At 31.7% G+C, this 20,753-nt stretch overlaps 1 protein-coding gene across 1 annotated transcript in view; it reads right to left on the minus strand.

Moving 5' to 3' along the window:
- The window catches only part of LOC143252810 (adenylate cyclase 1-like), a 122,392-nt gene that overhangs the window by 72,598 nt on the left and 29,041 nt on the right, over positions 1-20,753 (minus strand). The window contains exons 2-3 of the mRNA XM_076505531.1: positions 11,985-12,134; positions 11,601-11,719 (exon numbers count right to left, since the gene is read on the minus strand). Coding sequence (XP_076361646.1) covers positions 11,601-11,719; positions 11,985-12,134 — 269 coding nt within the window. The remainder of the gene's footprint in view (positions 1-11,600; positions 11,720-11,984; positions 12,135-20,753) is intronic.

A 20,753-nucleotide genomic window follows, 5' to 3' on the forward strand; every position in this document is an offset into this window, starting at 1 on the left:
GTATGTCACGTGATCTAATTTGCATTACCATTCCCAGTGCAAATTATCTTGCACAAAACAACTTGCGTGGGACTTTCTTGCATGCGTGACGTCACCGATAAAACATGTCGATGGAAGTGCATTGTGATAAAGAAAAGAAGTATCACATAAAAACTGAATCCTACGCTCCAAGTGCTAACATAGCAAACCTAAGTGCGCATGCTTGGAAACATTCTTAATGTGTTTTTGTTCCTAAAGAAAACCGAGACTTATGGAGTCAAACATCTTTTGACTTTCGCCATAAAAGCGTGAACGATGTATCGTGCAGCGTTGAATACTGCAAGAGCCGAGTCTGCTCATTGTTTGAGGCAAAGCTATTAACGTGAGCAAATATCTGTCTTTTATTCACTAACACTTTCACGATAGTTCTAGTTAAAACTTACCCGAATTATATATTGGACTTGAGAGTTGCAAAACCTTAGGATCACTGATTTTTCCTAGCTCGAAAGAGCATAGGTCATATTTTTGTTTATAAGTTTTCATGTATATATAGAATGCTTTATCAATTTCTTCAAGTAACTGTAGTTACATAACAATAAAAAACACAGAAAATATCAGAGTGAAACAATAGATGTAAGATCATATATTCTGTGGAATACTTAATGCAGTAGTATTATGCATAAACAAGCTGTAAGGAAAGCTTAACAAAAAACATTGCACTATCCCTTTTTTTTTTATACAAAAGCATTCGGATAAAACAAATTTATCTGTTCCTTTAGAGTTTATGTAATTACATTTATTGTATAACATTTCCAATATAATTTTCTATTAGTTCTTTTGTAATATCTTTATGAAATGCCAAACAAACTTATGATGTATAAAGGATGAATTAAGTTTGCTACCATGTATCTAGGTTTCAAGCTCAGAAACTGAGGTTGAGTACATGTCGTTATTGTTCATGCTACCATGATCGGTAGTGTTCCATCTGACGTTTCGCATCTTGAAGGTAGACAGACATATAGCTTGGGTTCTATTGCAAAGGAATTTGCTTTAAGGTTTTGTGGTCAAAAGCATGCCACCATATTCCACATGCCATCTAGTGCCCGGGAACAGAGACTCGCAATACCTATTTCGAGAGTCTGATTACACAGAAATGTATAACTACACTGTATTAATACCTGACCAGCATATCTTTATATGTAATAGCATTAACACCAATTTCGTTCTCCAGCCATTTGAGGTGTGCATAAGTTGACTATTTATATTGTGGAAGCAGCTGATGTAGAGGTGACTCATGTCGTTTTCATAGACAAACATCCTTCTTGTTTAAGTTGATACTGTTGCCTAAAGCACATGGACGGCTTTTACAATTGATCTTATGTGTATACTGATTCTCATCTGCTACAAGATGGCATTCTTTACTTATCACGGCTGGAACACAACTTGTTACAGGTCTCCTTCTCGATGGTTCATTGTTCCAAGTTGATCTACATTCCTTTGTTTTCCAATGACATTAAGTACAAGAGATATCACCTTCTTGGAAATTTTAAATTTCCGATCAGAACACGTGTATGTGATCTGAGTATTTGAATATTTTACGTCGAGAAAATCCGTTATATTTTCTTCTCAAAACAATCAATTTTAGATAGCAGTACTCTATATATAAAATCTCAAACAGTATTAAAAGGTAGTTCTTATACATGCTCTTCCAACACGATTTTTCAATGGTTTTGGTTGTTACATAATTTCCTGATTTGCATATTCAAAATAGTTTTATTGTAACATACCAATACTTATGTACTAACATGGTCTTATCATTAACTATTTCTTCTATCATTAGACCTGTCTTTTGAGGTTAGTAACTAAAGCTGATTTTTTGTTGTTTAGAATATTATTATTTTTTTATCACTAGTATGCGTTTCTTCACATTTATTTCATTCCATTTTTGTTAGCTTGACAAAAAATTAATTGAGATTACTTAAGCATAAAATTGCAAACTATTCATAGACATATTTCATATCCTAGAATAAAACCTTATTTTCAGGAAACAAATTGTAATTTTAGTAACTTAATTATATGGGAATTTTCAGGCGTTGTTTTAAATTAACAATATATTTGTTTAGAACAGACAAATAAAAACTAATTCATTTATTTTTACTTATTTAACAGATATATTTTCTGCAAATAATGTTTGAGAAAACATTTCTATAAAACAGATTCACTTTAATTTAAGTTTTTCTTTTAAATAGAGGAGGTATTGTAGAGTCACTGGACATTAATTACTCAAAACAAGTGACATAAAATTCAGTAAGTAGTCAATCATATATTTATGTACTTATTTATAACCATAAATTTTATGAGGTAGTATTTCTATTTAGTTATGATAAACTTTGTCAATAGTTATCTTATTCATCAGTCTAGCTGAATGTTGTTCAAATTGCAGGAAAGTAGTGGTTTCGATCATTCTTGTCTGTACATATGTAAGTATTAGAAAAAAATTGTATTTTAGCTGTTTGAGATGTAAATCAAATAATTGATTTTCGAATTAATACACTATGATCACGAAACGAAATAACTTGCATTTAGTTCAGTCAAAATTGAAGCGCATGCTTTCAATTATTATGGTGTCTATATAAATATAAAAGTAATGTATGTTCATGTAACTATTTCACAGGGTCTGTATGGAGTCTCGCCAAATTTGGTAGGAGGAGATTCAATGTATCTGTGGAGAGATACATACACATTTTCAGTTTTGAATTTGGAGTTTTGCGGTTTTGATGGCCGTTTTGCCTTTTTGTACCACAACGTTGTCTCTTTTTGATGAATCCTCACCAAATTTGGCATGAAGGTTCACTGAACGCGTGTGGATATACATTCAAACTGGCACTTTCACCTTTTGTGCTTTGCAATTTTATGGGCGTTTTTACTATTTTAAACTTTTAGTGTCCTAGAATAACCTTTCATTAGTCATATGTTTACATAACTTTCGTCCAGGGAACAGGTAGTCCAACTAGTTATAGATAAAATAAGATATTGGTTAGTTCTTTAATCTACGGTAACCTTAAAATAACACGAAACAGCAAACGAATAGCCTTGTTTCATAGGTATTTTAAAGAGCATACAAAGATATATATTGAAAAATTTTAAATTCCTAATGTGTCCACAAAAGACCTCAGCATAGCGATTGGACCATGACTATACTAGTTAAACAAGACAGAAACAGCTTTCTACAGTTTTAATCTTATCAAAGGAAAGTTTTACAATGACAGTTGTAAACAAGAAATTTATATCAAACTTGCTCGACAACTAAACAATATATTGTATGCGTTACCTACAAAATTGAAATGCATGACTTGAATAATAATGTCTTTCATTCGCAAATACTGAGAAGCCACAATTTTGAATATTCCAGATTTTCGAGTATCTTAGCTTAAATTGAATATTCTGCCTTTAGATTTTATAATACTATTAATTTATATTTTCTTCAAGGTTATTATACAGTTCATCCTAATTTTTTTATTGTAGTCAAACTTAATCAAGATGTAGTCTCGAATTATTTAAATGATGCAAGTTTTTATAGCTACAAAGTATTTTGTATGCAGTCTTTGTAGTTAAAATGGCTCTCATACTATTACATTTTCAAAATTTTCCTGGAAAGCATGCTTTTAGACCTCTCTAGAAATGGTAATTTAGCAATGGCTTCACCATTTCAAAATTGCTTGCTATGGCAATATCCTTATAAGTAAATATTATTCATCCATGTCTTTATAGAAGCTGTTTTATTTAAACTTTTTAACACAAATTCTCAAGAAATAAATTTAAACCCGATCTTCTATGGTCAATTTATATATTCATCGGATGAAATATTATATCACACATTCTTTTACAATCACATTACATGTAAATGAGCATTAATACAAAATGTTATATTAAAAAAGTTATAACATAAAATAGTTTGGAATATTAGTGTGGCTGCATATGTATTGTTTGTTTGTTTTTTGAATTTCGTGCAAAGTTATACGAGGGCTATCTGCGCTAGCCATCTCTAATTTAGCAGTGTAAGACTAAAGGGAAGACAGCAAGTCATCATCACTCACCGCCAACTCTTGGGGTACTCTTTTAACAATGAACAGTGGGATTGACAGTCACATTATAATGCTCCCGCGGCTGAAAGGGCAAGCATGTTTCGTGTGACGGAGAATTGAACCCTCAATCCTTAGATTACAAGTCAAGCGCCTTAACCATCCGGCCATGCCACGCCGAATATACCAGTAGGTCTTAGGTTTGTGATCAGTGAACCGAACTTTGGATTGAAGGGTCAAGGGCTGGAAACGTGATATCGCAGAACATATTTGGAACTTTATTGTGAAACAATTTTGCGATGTGATTTAAAAAACTGATAGTGGCAGTAGGTAATTGTTTTTCCTGATAAATAGCTAACAATGGGGCATGGAAATACATCATTTCCATGGTTTTCTGACCAAGTCATTCGGTCCACGCGCAAATAAAATGTTGGTCAGACAGAAATATTATAGTTCCAAATATTCAGCCGAAATGTCACAAAAATAATATTTTTATACTCTACGGACAAAAGCAAACTTTGAAAATCTGATCGATAACAACTGTAAATACTTATTTCCAAAAACTGGTGTTGTATTAATGCTTAGTAGTTTCATGATATAGACTGACTATTTGTTTATTTCTTCATTAATATTAAGAATAATGCATTATAATAAATATTTTAATTCCAATAAATGTATAATACGCTTAACAAAGTTCTTGTCATCCAGTGGCCCAACGGCATGTCTGCGGATTTCTAGAAAGTGGGTTTCGATACACGTAGTGGACAGAGCATATATAATGCTTTTGTAGCTTTGTGCTTCATAACAAACAACGACAAAGTTCTTTTACAAACGTTCGTCTGTACTTAAATATGAGTTCTCGTCTAACACTTAGAAAAGTTGGTACTAATAATGTGTTGCAAAACATTAATAAATTAACATCTTGACACAAGAAAATATAGATAAGTTTTTGTGCTTGCAAATTATATACAATAATTGCTTATTTTCACGTTATTTCTTTAGTGCTCTATTCTAGATCTAACACACGACAACGGGTTTAGCTGTACAGGATATATCTATAGTCACAGTAATTCCTTGCAAGGCACCTCCCTTGCATTTCATTATTGTCAAACCGTCCATTCACTAAGGCGAGGTTAATAATATCCAATATTTTGATCACATTTAACACCACTACACGTTCGATTCTTCTTCCAAGCTCCTTTCCAAGTACACCCTTACAAATATAATTAAAATAAAGTTCATGCGGTATATGCTATTCATTACAAAACAGTAAATATCATGTTTACACAAGTGTTTCTAAAGAAACTGAATGTTAAGAGTAAGTTTACCAAAACCCTTATTTAGTAATGTATAATGAATAGTCCTGTTAATCGATTAAGTTTGAGGATAAAAAGAGCATTAAATACATATCTTTGGATATTGGTATTTATTTTCATTTCTCATATTTGAGTATTTATTCATAATAATATAATTCTGTTGGCAGTAATTAACAATTGTATAATAAAGTTATTTCCCATTGTTTTAACAAATATTTGGACATTATTACATTAAATATGCTTCATAATGCTTCGTTCTATACATTTTTATACATTTACATTGTTCTGGCAGTTATTGAGATAACTATGGCATCCCAGTTGGGAGATATAATTGTAGAATTACTGGACCTTTACTAAAGCAAGTACTTGATTAACATAACATATTTTGTTCAATGAATTTGTTAGAGATTCTCATATAGGTTAGATACTTTTTTATCGTTAAAAACGCTTTTTTTTCAAATTTAAACAGCTTATTTTAAATTATGTGTTGGTTTTACGTTAACTTTACACCTAGTATGTTGACGAAACGCTCTCATTAGATTAAATTATTCTAAATGACTAAGTGGCGTGCAAGTTCCCGAAACAGGCATTTTTGACACATCACCACGAAACTTACAGTTATAATTATTTTTAAGTATCAGAACACAGATACAACATTACTTAACAAGACGAAAATTGAAATAAATATTTTTTTTCTACAAAACATGTATTTTTTAAGTTACATTTTTATAGAGTATGGATACATTGATAGTTACTCCATTGCAAGCCTGGCATGATCTGGTTGAAAAGCTATTCAACTTGTAGCTTGCTTCTTGCAGTATCTAAACCCGTTGGCAAACATTCTCGCTCTTTGATCTGATGGTTGTTATTATTTAACAGTCAATTTTACAGTTCGTTGATAAAAAAAGCTAGAGTTCGAGGTAGGTTATGTTGATTAAGAGCCTTTCTTGTTATATGTAATTTCAAAATTAGTGACAGTTAGTGTAGTTAGCCCTTGAGTAGCTTTGGGCAAAAATTCAACAAACAAACAATACTTATTTACAAGTTTTTACAGCGTAAATAAGAATTATATCAGTTGTTTTAGATAATCCTCTAAAATAACTTCTCACTAATTTTAATTAATTAATTATGTTGTTATAGTTAAAGAGAAAACAACAATTAGCTCCAAAACTTCATTTAAATATTTTTTCTTTTTTTTCGGTCTGAACGTGTTTAACAAATGGGATTAAAGGTTCTCGGAATGATATTTACAACGTCAGAAGGTTTTAAAATACCACTCACCGTCTGTAGACAGAAAAACAAGCAAAGAGTAAAAAGGAAAAATAATAAAGAACCTACTATAAATGGACGACAAGTGTGATGTATAAAAACATTTCTTGAAGTTAGTATAATAATTATCGCATACCTGTTTGAACAGCATAGTTAAACCTGCTATGATTAAGTCAATAAATTCTACGATTACAGAAATGAAGCTTGGAATTAGCCTGTAAATGCTTATCATATTGTAATAAATCCATTTTCCTCATTGACCAATGTGTTGTTAAAGTGCACGAATAATTTTAAATAACTGCACATTCTACCTAAATACACATGTTAATTATCATTACAAATGATTAATAAAAAATGTTTCTTACTGAGAAACATAATGTTAATATGATTGTTTAATTATATGAATTATGAGAGCCAATTAGAAATGGTAAAACTGAATAATCTATATTAAAATTTTTTTTCTAGTATATTCATTTACAGATTTTAGTACCCCGCTGCTACAGCGGTAAGCTTACGGATTTACAAGCCGAAACTCAGGGGTTCGATTCCCGTCGGTGGGCTTAGCAGATAGCCTAATGTGGCTTTGCTCTAAAAACACACACAAATCACGATATCGAAATGATTGAGACATCTTAAAATTTTGTTTTGGGTGATGACTGGCTATGAACTTCGAAAACATTTGTATAATAATAACGAATGTGTGTATTAATAGAATCACTACTTATTTTCATGTTGGAATCTAAATACTGAGCTCGAGTTTTAGATACTGTAATATTTATACTTTAATTGTATGGTATACATGAAAATGATAAATTGAGATTATTATTATGATAAGTAACTACATTACTAATATGTCAGTTAGTTAATTGGAATTAAGTTACACAAAGGGTTACCTGTGCTCTGCCCACCACTAGTATCGAAATCCAGTTTTTAGCGGTGTGAGTTCACACGTATACCACTGTGCCACTTGGGGTGGCCAATATGTCAGTATTGATGTAAACAAATTTAGTTTTGAACTTTTTTTTTTCGTAAAGCATTCATAATTATGTTAGTTAGTAACATTAAAATAATAGGTAACACCCATATATTAGTTTGTTATAATAAAACACAAGCCGAAACAAAAATAAATTAAAAAAATAAAGAACGATGCACTAATTGAAAGGATTCCAGAGTACAAGCCATAATGTGGAATATAAAATGTGCCCTCAAGTTTGAGGTGACTGTGAAAGTAGAACCCACATTGCGGTGGGATACACCGTCTATCAATCTTGATCTCCATTCACTGCTTTTACATAAAAAGTAAAATCAAGTAAATGAATAGCAATAGAAATAATTAATGAAGAAATGGAAATTAGGAGAAATAAATGTGGGTGTTCAAACCTAAAACGTCCCACATTTATATCACCCTTCACTGCTTGCAGACAGTTGTTGGAAGGTGAATGTACTCCAAAGTAAAGAAGAAGAGGAAATTAACTGTAAAAGAATAATAATAAAAATAAGATACTACCATTTTGTGGTAAGTAAGTTAAAAACTTACCTCTTGAAGGGAGCATTCCAGCTCCCATTATGGTAGAAAGGCACTAATTGGTAGCCCAGTTTTCCTTTTGATTTTATTTACTTAACTCTATCAATATTAATTCTCTCTCTCTTTCTACATATACAGAAACTAATAATATGTTTTACACTTATATCGTTAAGAATTTAATACAATAATTAAATGATGGGGGATGATTTAATACACAACTTTGAAATTAATAAGAAATTTCGTATTCATAGAACTGAAATCAGGTAAAAAATTGACAGAAAGATATTAAAGGATGATTATTCAAACTCTTTTTAACTTTTGTTTGATTTGTGACGGATTTAATATCATATATACATTTCAATATTGAGGTTTTAAAGTTAAATTTATCTGTAGAAATGTATATATCTTATATTGTTAAATCTGTATTGTGAAATTTTATCCCGTTCAATAACATTGGGGAAGATTCTCGAGCGTAAGAATCAATAATATATGTGTATTCATAAACTGTAGTGTATCGTCTGTATTACTGCCTAAGCTGAAGTTTCTAGAAGCTCTCCTTACGTCTATAAATGTGATCAGTGCAACGTACCAAGAAACAGAATACATATTATTCGTTTGCTATAGTATTCTAACTAAACATTCATAAATTAAAAAAAAAACATTTAGTTTCAATTAATTCACATCGGATATTAACATTTTACGAAGACTTATATAACTTTTGCTGTGAAAACTCGGTGGGTGGCTAGCAAAGAAAATAATACAGAGCTGGCTGTTAAATGAATTGTACCTTCATGAACTCGAATTTAAATCGCTTATTGTGAGCCCTCGATAACACATCAAAGAAGTTTCAGACCAGAGAGAAGACTCAATATTTTTGTACGGTTGTAAAACTTTTATATTTAGATCATTATTTATAATAACCGTTACTGTAAACTGCGTTATTGTTTGTATATTAAGTTATATTTGTATTAAAAAGAGAACTGTGCATATTAATCTTGTTGGCTAGTATCAGAAGTTAGATATATATGAATATTTATTTAATTTCTAAATCTAAGTTACAATTAAATCATTTTTAGGCTATTTGAAAATGTAATACGCTACACACTGCATTAAATATATTGGCCTGTGATAGTTTAATTTATCCATTTATCAGTATTTACTAAGAAAATTTTGTATATGATAATCTTACACAGTTTCTAATTTACTTATCTATGTTACTAAAGACTAAGTTTTTTGAAAACGGTTTATTGTTATGCATCAAAAATTCACTTGGTATTTGATGTTGTCATTCTGTTATAAAACACATTGACTAAACTGTTGTGCCAGAGATTCCTAAAGTTTGGAACCATTAACCTGAGAGAAAGGACAAACAACGGCAGCATAAAGGTTTTATTTGCTTTTGAAAGCTGAGTATCTGGAATAGCTGTGAGTTTTATAAGATGTTTACAGTAAAAAATGTGCTGAACGTGTTCAGCAATATCAGTGCTCGAACCCTGGACTTTTCAATCGCAGCATGGTCAATAGAAATTTCACTTTTAGAAATAAATTATTGGCTTTTCATATGATTTACTAAACTCAAATGTGATTATGTTTTTATTACAAAAAATATAACAACAGTTAAAAATTCGTAGATAAGACCTGCTTATGTTTCATGTACTATCATGGCCAAGCGTGTTTAGGCATGCGACTCGTAATCTGAGGGTCGCGGGCTTGCATCCCCGTCGCGTCAAACATGCTCGTCCTTTCAGCCATTGGGGCGTTATAATGTGACGGTCAATCCCACTATTCGTTAGTAAAAGAGTAGCCCAAGAGTTGACGATGGGTGGTGATGACTAGCTGCCTTCTCTCTAGTCTTACACTGCTAAATTAGGGACGGCTAGCACAGATAGCCCTCGAGGAGCTTTGTGCGAAATTTAAAACAAACAAACAAACAAATGTACTATCAATGTAAGAAATTACACTCAGTTCTGTTTGTATGAACGTTGATGGTGAGATGTAACAATAATTTTTGTGTGTTTTTCAACTATTAATAAATATATTATATCACTATCTATATCCAAATATCCTGTTGTTATCTAAATTAAAACTTTATACTGTTATTCAGATTTAAATGTCCTCATGCAATCTAAACTCAATTGTTCTCCTGTTATGTAAATATCTGTTATTATCTAAATCTCAACTTTATAATATTATCCAAATTCAAGCGTCCTCATGTAATCTAAACTTAATTGTCCTCCTGTTATACAAATACCTTTTGTTATCTAAATTTAAATTTTATACTATTATCCAAAGTAAAACGTCCTCATATAATCTAAAGTCAATTGTCCCGCTGTTATATAAATATCTTATAAATGCCACAAAACGTCTTGTTGTATATCTGAAGCAGAACAACTAGACTGTATTTAATAACATAATATTAAATAAATTTGAGTCTTACCTGGAAACAAAATTATTGCATATGCAAACAGAAATATGATTTAAAACAATAATAATAAACTTTCTGTCATTCTTTTATAGTTTTTATTATTTTAAGGTTAAAGAATAACAAGCATTTTTCTTTAATATTTATAATACGTTAATATTTATTCACTACTTTTAACTGCTTTGTATTACACTGATTAACAATAGCTCTACACTCAAACATTTATCAGCCATGTTTAGTCTTAATCATCCGTGATGACGAGAAAACCCACTTGTAGAGAAAATTATGTATTTCAAAACGGCTGGTAGGTTTGAAAAAGCACTAGTAGAGAAGCGAACAATGTTTTGACCATCTTCGCTCATCGTCAGGTTCACAAGATCCTTCTATTTACATTTATGTTTCTGAGGTTTGATGATCTGTTTGATGTATATTTTAGCTTATTTATGCACAATTAAAAAGATTGCATTTTTTGAGTGCCTGTCTATGTTTTGTTAAATTTTGATCTTTTCGTAAAATAATGTTGCGTAAAACCAAACTTGTGTCTATCAATTTAATGAAAAAATATAATACTGTTGTTTATTGTACTAGTGTTCATTTGAATATTTTATCTAAGTGCTTTGTTTGCTTTTCTTCTTGTTTATTTAAAATGCAAGAGTCCAAGTTTTAAGTTCTTCGGTTGAAACAGAGCAAATATCTCATTGTGTGCTTAAAACCCACATCAAAATGTTTTAGAATCTATTTTTCACTGAGCCTTTGTCCCTCAGTGGCTAACGGTAAGCCACTTAGGACGCTAATGATTGAGTTTCAATATCCGTGATGGACACTAGACAAACAACTTATTTGGTAGCTTATCAATAAAACAGAGAAATAAATAGACTGACCTTACCTATTTTCGTTTGACTAGATATATTCAAGAATTAGGAGCAATGTATGTAATTGTAATTCATAATATATTTTGAAAAGTACAGTATATTCTATAGTCTTATGCCATTTCTGATCCTACTAACCTCACATTCTCGTGCCTCTGAATATAGATTTTATGAAACTGTCCCTCGCGGGGACTGACAATGTCTTCTTTCATTTCCATAGCAACATGCTGGGGAAGAACACTGAGTAGCAGACGTTCCTGTAATTAAGCCGTTATTATTCCATGATGTTTAAGTCAAAAAATAAGTATTTTAATAATGTGAGTTTTACTGGGGAACAAATAATTTATAACTAAACTTTCATATACATTTTACATATTTTAAATAGATACAACTTCAGTTTGAAAGTTATTTACTTTATACCGGTAACGACCTTAGGCTGCTTTTCTAAAATGAAAAAAAAAGATACTACTATTTTTAAAGATAAAATTAAAATAATTATTTATGGATTGCATTGAAACATACCAGCTTTTCATTTTCATCCTCCATCTCAAGTCTTGTATTTATGCAGTTTCTGGTGTCCAAGAAAGCTCTCCTTTGTGCATGCTCCATGAGAATGTGGACAAATATTCCAACCATATTTACACAAATGAAGGCAATCCAGTTTGAAACCAGCTGAAAAAACGACCCAAAACACAATGCATAAACCTAAAATAACTTAAACATGTATTTAAATTACTCAATAAACATAATTTATTTAGGTTTGATTGGTAAGAAGTTACAAGGAATAAATACTTATTAAAGTCACAAACATTAGTGACATAAGGCTATTACCATACATATATATATATATATGTGTGTGTGTGTGTTCTCTAAGAAAAATTAAAGAATTGAGTGATTTAGGATCTAAGAGAAAGTTTGTGTGCGTGTTTTCTTATAGCAAAGCCACATCGGGCTATCTGTAGAGTCCACCGCGGGGAATCGAGCCCCCTGCTTTTAGGATTGTAAATCCATAGAGACCCCGCTGTACCAGCAGGGTACATGAGAAAGTTAAACAAAAATATTCCAAATAAAAATAATACTTTATTTTGAAATGAATCAATGTTATCAATAAATTATAATTTATAATGAGCACGTATAACAATACAAAATAATTATATTATTAGGTTAATTTCATAAAATATAGCACAGTCACGTTTTTTATATTTTAATTATAAACATAATTAAAATTATGAATGCAGTTTGTGAATGGTATGTTAAAGCAATTCATTAAATTACTCCAACTTGTGCCAAACTTGGTCGATATACCTTTCACGAAATATATATCACTTTAACTCCAGATAATAAATCTAAAGATCAATTCCGGTAAAATATCTTATCTTATTTCTTTCACAGAAAAGCAAGGATCTTTAATTGTCTTTACAATGATGGTACTTCCAGGTAAAATATACTAGAGTTTCTCACTAAATCAGTGACGAATTATAAAGTTATCTTTGTTTACCAATTTTGTAATACCAACATTTAGCGTGTTAAGTAGCCTATTTTATATTAGGGTATTATAAGACCAATAGCCAGGTATATAAGTGCTGAATTCAAAACATATTTATGTGTTTCACCAGCTAGAAGGAAATTATAGAAATATCTGTATGTATTTCAATGTTTTGTATTAAGCTATAACCTAAAAACAGTTCAGTTGCTGATGAATTAATATTTAGCTTGAATTTAGTTTCTTGATAGCTAAGTTTCACTTAATTCTTACGTCTTGTTTGGGGAGCCAGCATAATCGATTTCCATCCATAATGCGGCAGTCAGATACTAATGAGGTTGTATTGAGCTTCACAGTGAGCTAACCATTTGGTGTTAGCAAACAAAAGTAAAATAGCAAAATAAGAGTAGTGAAGGACAAAAATAAAATATATACATACATATATATATGTATAAACGAATAGAAATTTTATAATAAACCAAATTCGCGTTTACATAAAATAAAATAAACAGCGGAACAAAAGTATTGGAGGCAAATAGAACTAATAAAAAAGACAGTAATAAAATGAAATATAAAATATGAAATAAATAAATAAAGAAAAATATTTCAATTTGTGAAGACTTTTAAGAAAAAGTCAGAAATGTCAGGGTCTGGATATATAAATGCTATAAGGATTGCACCATCTCTGCTTATAAACTGTAATTTTTACTTTTAAGGCTTTTGTTGAATTATAAAACCAGTATAAAGTTCACTCATTAACATCAGTTTGTCATTGGAATACCTAAACAAGCTGTAACAATCAGCGATTGATAAGACTTCAAGCTGTATTTATGAAAGTTTTGTTTTTAGATGAGAGCTATGTGCGCTAGCCGTCCCTAATTTTGTAAAATTAGGGTGAAGGCAGCTAGTCATCACCTCCCATCGCCAACTTTTCGGCTACTCTTTCATCAACAAATAGTGGGATTTACCGTCACTTATAATGCGCTCACCGTGAATGGGAGAGCATGTTTGCTGCGACGGTGATTCGAGCCTGCGACCCTCATATTATGTCAAACACCCTAACCACCTGGCCATGCCAGACCTTTGATTTTAGAACTGATTGGGATAAACATTTTTCTTTGTGGTGCAGGTGACGTGTTCTCTAATCGTCTGCTGGTTTTATTGCATTCATCGGGTCTGAGAAGTGGGTAAAGAGCTTAATATATTTGCAGATTTGGCAAAGTCCTTTTCTCGCAGAGACTGTTTTGTATACTAAAGGATTGAGCTAGAGTAGTGTTTAAAGAATGTTTAACGAAAGCTCAAGATCAACTTGATTTTACAGCCAGATCAGACGTAACGTCTTACCCTTGCAAAATCACGACCAGGATATGTGTTAAAACAAAATGAAAAATAACAGATCACTGACGACTGGCTTGGGATCACTATCAAAGAGGCCTAGGATAAGAGCGAAAACAAGTATATTTGGCACTGATCTTCTCAGATGGAGTGAAAACATTAAGCTGGCCTGAAGACTTCTCAAATAAGTTGGAGTGAGCCAACAGATATTATGAGTCCTTTCGAAATATTCAACACAAATTTGAATTGATAGCTTAAAGGGAAGGCAGTTAGTCAACAACACTCACTACAAACACTTAAAATGCTCTCATCTAACTAAATAGTGAAATATGACTGATATTCTTATAGCGCATCCACCGTTACAAAGTACAGATTCATAGTTTGAACACTCCAATTACTAGTTGAAACCACAACCGACTATTCAAGAATGGTAGCTGCAGGTGATCATTAACAAAGTTACGAACTAAAAGTTTTTAATTTGTAAATGTTTTGAAGAGTATTATTTTATTTCTGCCAAATAGTGGCAGTTTACACAACGGAAATTAAGAGAGCTCATAACACCGAAAGTCAGATTCTGATACTTGCTCTTTACAACAAACAAACGTATTTACTGAAATATGTCTATTGTTCAGTTGTATAAATACTGGTGTTGAACTGTATTATTTAAAACATGTACTAAAAGCAACGAGAACAAGAAGATATCTATCAGCTATTATGTCAACAAGAAAAGGAAGCACATCCACATAATATTCACAGAAAAAATAGTCACTAATAAGGATTCTTACTCATTCAGAAGGTGGTTGGCTATTTTTCTCAATTTGAAATTCTTAGAGTAAGAGTTAAGAAATAAGACTTATTATCTGAATAAAGAGTTAATATTTGAATTATATGTGAGTTTTTTAATCATACTTCAATTTTCAATATTGGAAACCCCTCTTTCATGGTCCTCATGTATCAGGACTTTAAGAGCTTAAAATCTTACATTGTTAATATTATAAGTAGTTCAGTTCCTTTATTAATTTAAATCAGGCCAATTCCTAGATATTCTATAATGAAAAGTAATTGACAATATAAGTGGTTTCAGATACAGAACAAGGCACTAAGTTCTTCTTTCACCATATCGTCTAGTCTTTTGTATCAATTTTCACCACTTATGGCCCAGCACGGCCAAGTGTGTTAAGGCGTTCGTATCGTAATCCGAGAGTCGCGGGTTCGAATCCCGGTGGCACCAAACATGCTTGCCCTTTCACCGTGGGGGCGTTATAATGTGACGATCAATCCCATTATTCGTTGGTAAAAGAGTAGCCGAAGAGTTGGCGGTGGGTGGTGATGACTAGCTGCCTTTCCTCTAGTCTTAAACCCCTAAATTAAGGACGGCTAGCGCAGATAACCCTCGAGTAGCTTTGCACGAAATTCAAAACAAATTCACCACTTTATTAGTGAAACAATAAAGACTTTTCATTTTATTAACTACGTGAACAATATATAATTACTATGAAATATCACGTATGTTTAATCTGACGTCTGTATCTCTAGACTTAAATCTCATGCTAATAGTTTTTTACTTTTATATAATAATGCAGAACTTCATAACTTAATTGTCATCTATTAAACGAACACACGATAAAAACAATGTAACTTTGCCTTACCATGAAATATATCAGTATACAGCATTGTAAGTTATACAAACTAGTAGTTTTAATTCTTGAAGATCTGTTGTTACAATCTTCCAAAGCCTGGAGGGTTGTGAAAGAAATATTTCTTATCTTAATTTTTTAGTTGTGTTTAAACATTACTGATAGAGTGAAATGATTTCTATGTTATGGTAATTTCATTGTATGCGAGTCTTGTCTTTTTGTAATTCTAATTGAAAGCTAAAGTCGATAAAAAAGTATTAAGAACATGGGACAGCAATAGAAACCAAGCAATAGGATGCATTAGTCTCACGGAACAGCCATGAATAATGTAATAGATAAAGGTGAGGAATAACAAGGAATTCAAAACAGCAATAAAATATGATATTCTGATTTCTATAGACTACTGTGCTAATAAATATGCCTTATTAATATTGAAAATTACTAAATTTATATATTAATTACAGTCACTCAGTAATCAGGTATAATTAACCAATGTCTGTATTTAATTTCAGAGTGTAAGCTACATAAACACGTAATAGAGAAGACCTTAAATCTAGAAATCTCAACTCTCATCACGAAAGGCTTGAGGTGAATACATGATAGCATGTTTCAGATATTTATGAAATTCATATAAGTAATTAGTTAGTTTCAATGGATTATAATCTTTTTTTCAAGAATTTTAGTAAATTGAGATGAATTACAATAAAATTCATAATAAAACTTTGAAATAAGATGCAACACACTACCTATCTGACAGATTGGAAAGTGTGTTTATCCTGTAGAGCAGAATTTTCTCTCAACGTATAAAATTATGATTTTTTTTCAAAAGTAATTGTACTAAAACCACCAACAAGAGAATATTGCTTCAGCCCTTCCAGGTATCGGGATGTTGTAACGAGATGTCTTCAGAAATTAGTACAACTTTTGTGTATTACTTATAATGTAACATATTGACAGCTTTCACGACATGACAACGTTATATGGTTAAAAACTGAATCAACGATTTTAGGAGACACATTTTACTATGCCACTTGAATCTTGTACCATCTTTTTATTTTTATTAATCTTTCAGTATGCTTATCTCGTTATATTTTCTGGTCCGCGTATCATGTTAGAAATTAAACATGATGCATTAATTATTTGAACGACTTTAGGGTCGCTCAAATCTTGTGATTATTGCATTGTTTGTTTTATTTTGAATTTTGTGCAAGCTATGAGAGGGCTATCTGTATTATCCATCCCTGATTTCGCTGTGTGAGACTACAGGGAAGGCATCTAGTCATCACCACCCACCGCCAACTCTTGGGCTACTCTTTTACCAACGAATAGTGGGATTGACTGACACATTATAACGCCTCCACGGCTGAAAGGGCAAGCATGTTTGTCGTGACTGGGATTCGAATCTGCGACCTTTAAATTACGAATTGAACGCCTTAACCCACCTGGCCATGCCGGGCCGTGTGATAATTGTAATTCCCGTGTTTTATTTAGAGAACGAAATAAATGACATAAGTTTCTGTTAATTTTACAGCAAATTGTACAAGAACTTGTTCAAAATTATCAGAATTTAAATATGTTTTTCTGTGACTTCGATAACATATACAGTGGTTGTCTTGCAGAGAAACTGAACAATAACTTTGAAATATTGTTTCTCAACGATTCATGAACTTTGTTTTAATTAGGATAACACAATGAACAAAACCTTTGCTGAACGATAACAAAAATTTATTTTTATTATTTTCGTCGTTATTAACAAAATAAAGAAAAACACATTCATTGAGAAAGATTCACTTTCTTCACTCAACAATTTATGTTTTACCACAGCATTACATTGTGCCTACTGACACGATTCAAGCATTTCATTTGCTGTTATTTTCCAATTATAACTGAAAAGACAAAAATTATATAAGATATAGTAAATCAGCTCGAAACAAGCCATAACTGTCTATTTATGTTTCAACATTACATTCTACAAATTTTAGTTGTATGAAATCAATAACCACTTAAAACTACTAGAAGGTCTACATCTACTAATAATTATATTATTTAAAATAGCTCCCATTATCCTTAAACTACACTTGACATTTTAAAATGTAAAATTATGAAAAAATGCAATAATTCCTAAAAATTATCAGAAGGGATTGTCTTCTAGTATTTACATTGTTTAAAGTAATTCTTAAATCCTTAATTTATCTTAGACATAATAAAGTGAAAGAAAATAAAAAATAGTTTCCTCTTTGCCTATGCATATGTTTTATAGAAATACTACAACGATAGCGCGTATGTCAATTTTCGGATTTACAGCAAAGAACACTCAGGATCATTTGTGCATTGAAACGGTTTGATCATCGATCACTTTTCAACTGTGAAGTTTTAGAACATTGATGTCTCTCTAATGTATTCTATCTTTTTTCTAATGAGAACATTAAAAGAAGTGCTGACGTAAGCATTTTATTCTTTAATAAAATTTGAGAAAAACGCCACTTGGCTGATTTTAAAATGCTCACAGCGTTAACGCTAATCACATTGAAATCTATCAGTTTTGAATACAGCAGAAATAGTTTCAAAAATTTTATTAAGGTTTTCAATCACGGTAAACTTTACACTTCACATACTGCATAGAAATATAGTTTCATTTATACTTCCTTCGTTAAGTGAATAGCTTATATGTATATATCCCTAGATGGTACTAATCGAGGGCAAGTAAGAAGTAGTCACCATTTTCTGAGTTATCATCTCTACTTCTGACAGAATACTATATAATAGAAAATACATAAAATGTAAAGTAGACATGTTTCACGGAGAGAACTGCACTTGATACAGTCAAGATAAATAAGAGATGTATCTAGCTCATCAGTACTCAGTTTGCATAAAAACAAAATAATTCGATTCACTTTTTATGTTAACTTTTTATAATGCTAAGTTAATATTTTATTGGTATCGTAATGTTAATGATTTGTCCACTTAAAGCAGTTTTGCTTATAATAATTGTTATATTATAAATAACCAGATAGCATGTGTTTTCTTATAGCAAAGCCGTATCGGGCTATTTGATGCGTCCATCGATGGGAATCGAACTCCTGATTTGTAAATCTGTTGTCAATCCGAAGACAGCGGAGGACATCAGAGACTGATAATTGTAATTATAGTAAATGCGTTGCAACATAATTTGTACTTGAATTATAAAATATCACACTAATTTTATTTTAAAAGATCAACAGCTTCGGGATCAATTTTTTTTTCTATTTATCATACTCTTATTTAATTTATTTGTATTTTGATTAAACATCATAGATAAGAAAATTTCAAATGAAAACGTACACCCTTATGCAAATTAATTGAAACAAGACGAAAAATTACGATTTTTTTCAATTTTTTGCGTTTTATTTCTGAGAATCCAAAAATTACTCACAAATTAATACATGATATGACCGCCTTTGTTTTTCAGAAGATCATTAATCCGCTTTGGCATCGAGTTCACGAGTTCACTGCAATCTTTACTAATTTTTGGATCGCGATACCACACCTCAGTTATGGCCTCAATTAGCTTATCTTTCGTAGTACAGTCTTTTCCCCGAAGTCTTTCTTTACAACTCGCCCAAAGATTTTTATTAGGATTCAAGTCCGGAGAGTTTCCAGGCCAGTCCAGCATCTTTATTCGCGTTGTGGTCATAAAATTCTTCACAAGTTTCGATGTGTGTGGTACGGAGCCAGATCTTGCTGAAAAATGCCTAATCCATCTGGAAATCTTTTTCAATTCTGGAACGACTCTTCTCTGCAAAATTTCGATGCACTGTGGTCCTCGCATCACATCTTTTACGATATGTAAGCCTCCGACGCCATACTAGCTGAAAAAGCCCCAAAACATCTTTCTCAAGGGATGTGTTACGAACTGATTGATGTGAGATTCTCGAAGTGTCTCACCTGGAGATCTGCGAACATGCAGACTTCTTTGACCCTGTACGAAGAAATGAGTCTCATCATTGAATAACACCTTCCTTCATTGTTCTTGCGTCCAGTTCTTGTATTTCAGACCGCATTGATACCGTTTTTTCTTCATTGAGTTGGTAAGAAGTTGTTTTTTGACTGGTCTCCTTGCCCTTCTAACGCAATTTCAAATGACGTAATATTCCTCAAATTTCGTCATATATCCCAAAAATACGTCAACCGTACTGCAAAACACAGCTAATGACGCCGCCTGTGTGAAAAAATGACTATTAAAGGAAATCAGCGGGTCCAGCGAGCCTACACCGGCCGCCATGCTGAAAATATTGTAAAATGACCATTTGTTTCAATTAATTTGCACAAGGGTGTACTCAAATCAATTACAATAATTGTTTTCTTAATTTTGCGCAAAGCTATATGAGAGCTATCTGCGCTCACCGTCCCCAATTTAGCAGTGTGAGGCTAAACGGAAGGTAGCTATTCATCACCACTTACCGTCAACTCTTGGACTACTATTTTGAACAATGAATATTAGAATTGACGTCACTTTATAACGTCCCCACGACTAATAGGGCAAGCATGTCTGATGTAACGGGGATTCGAACTTGCGACATAAGATTATGATTAGAATGCCTCCAAACACCTGGCCATGCCGGGTCACTACAATAATTGCGTTATATAACAACAATATATAATATCACTGGTCCTAAAACAGAAATACAAATATTCGTATTATATCATTCTTATCAGGTCAAACCCAGTGAAAACAAAATCACAACTAAAATAGGATAAGAGTTATACCACTTTTTTCTGTACTATTTACACAAAATTTTTAATTTTTTACAAATTTTTCACAGATCGTACCATATCATTTCATCTCTTTATTGAATA

The sequence above is a fragment of the Tachypleus tridentatus genome, chromosome 6 (genome assembly GCF_004210375.1).
Source record: "Tachypleus tridentatus isolate NWPU-2018 chromosome 6, ASM421037v1, whole genome shotgun sequence".
NCBI lineage: Eukaryota > Metazoa > Arthropoda > Merostomata > Xiphosura > Limulidae > Tachypleus > Tachypleus tridentatus.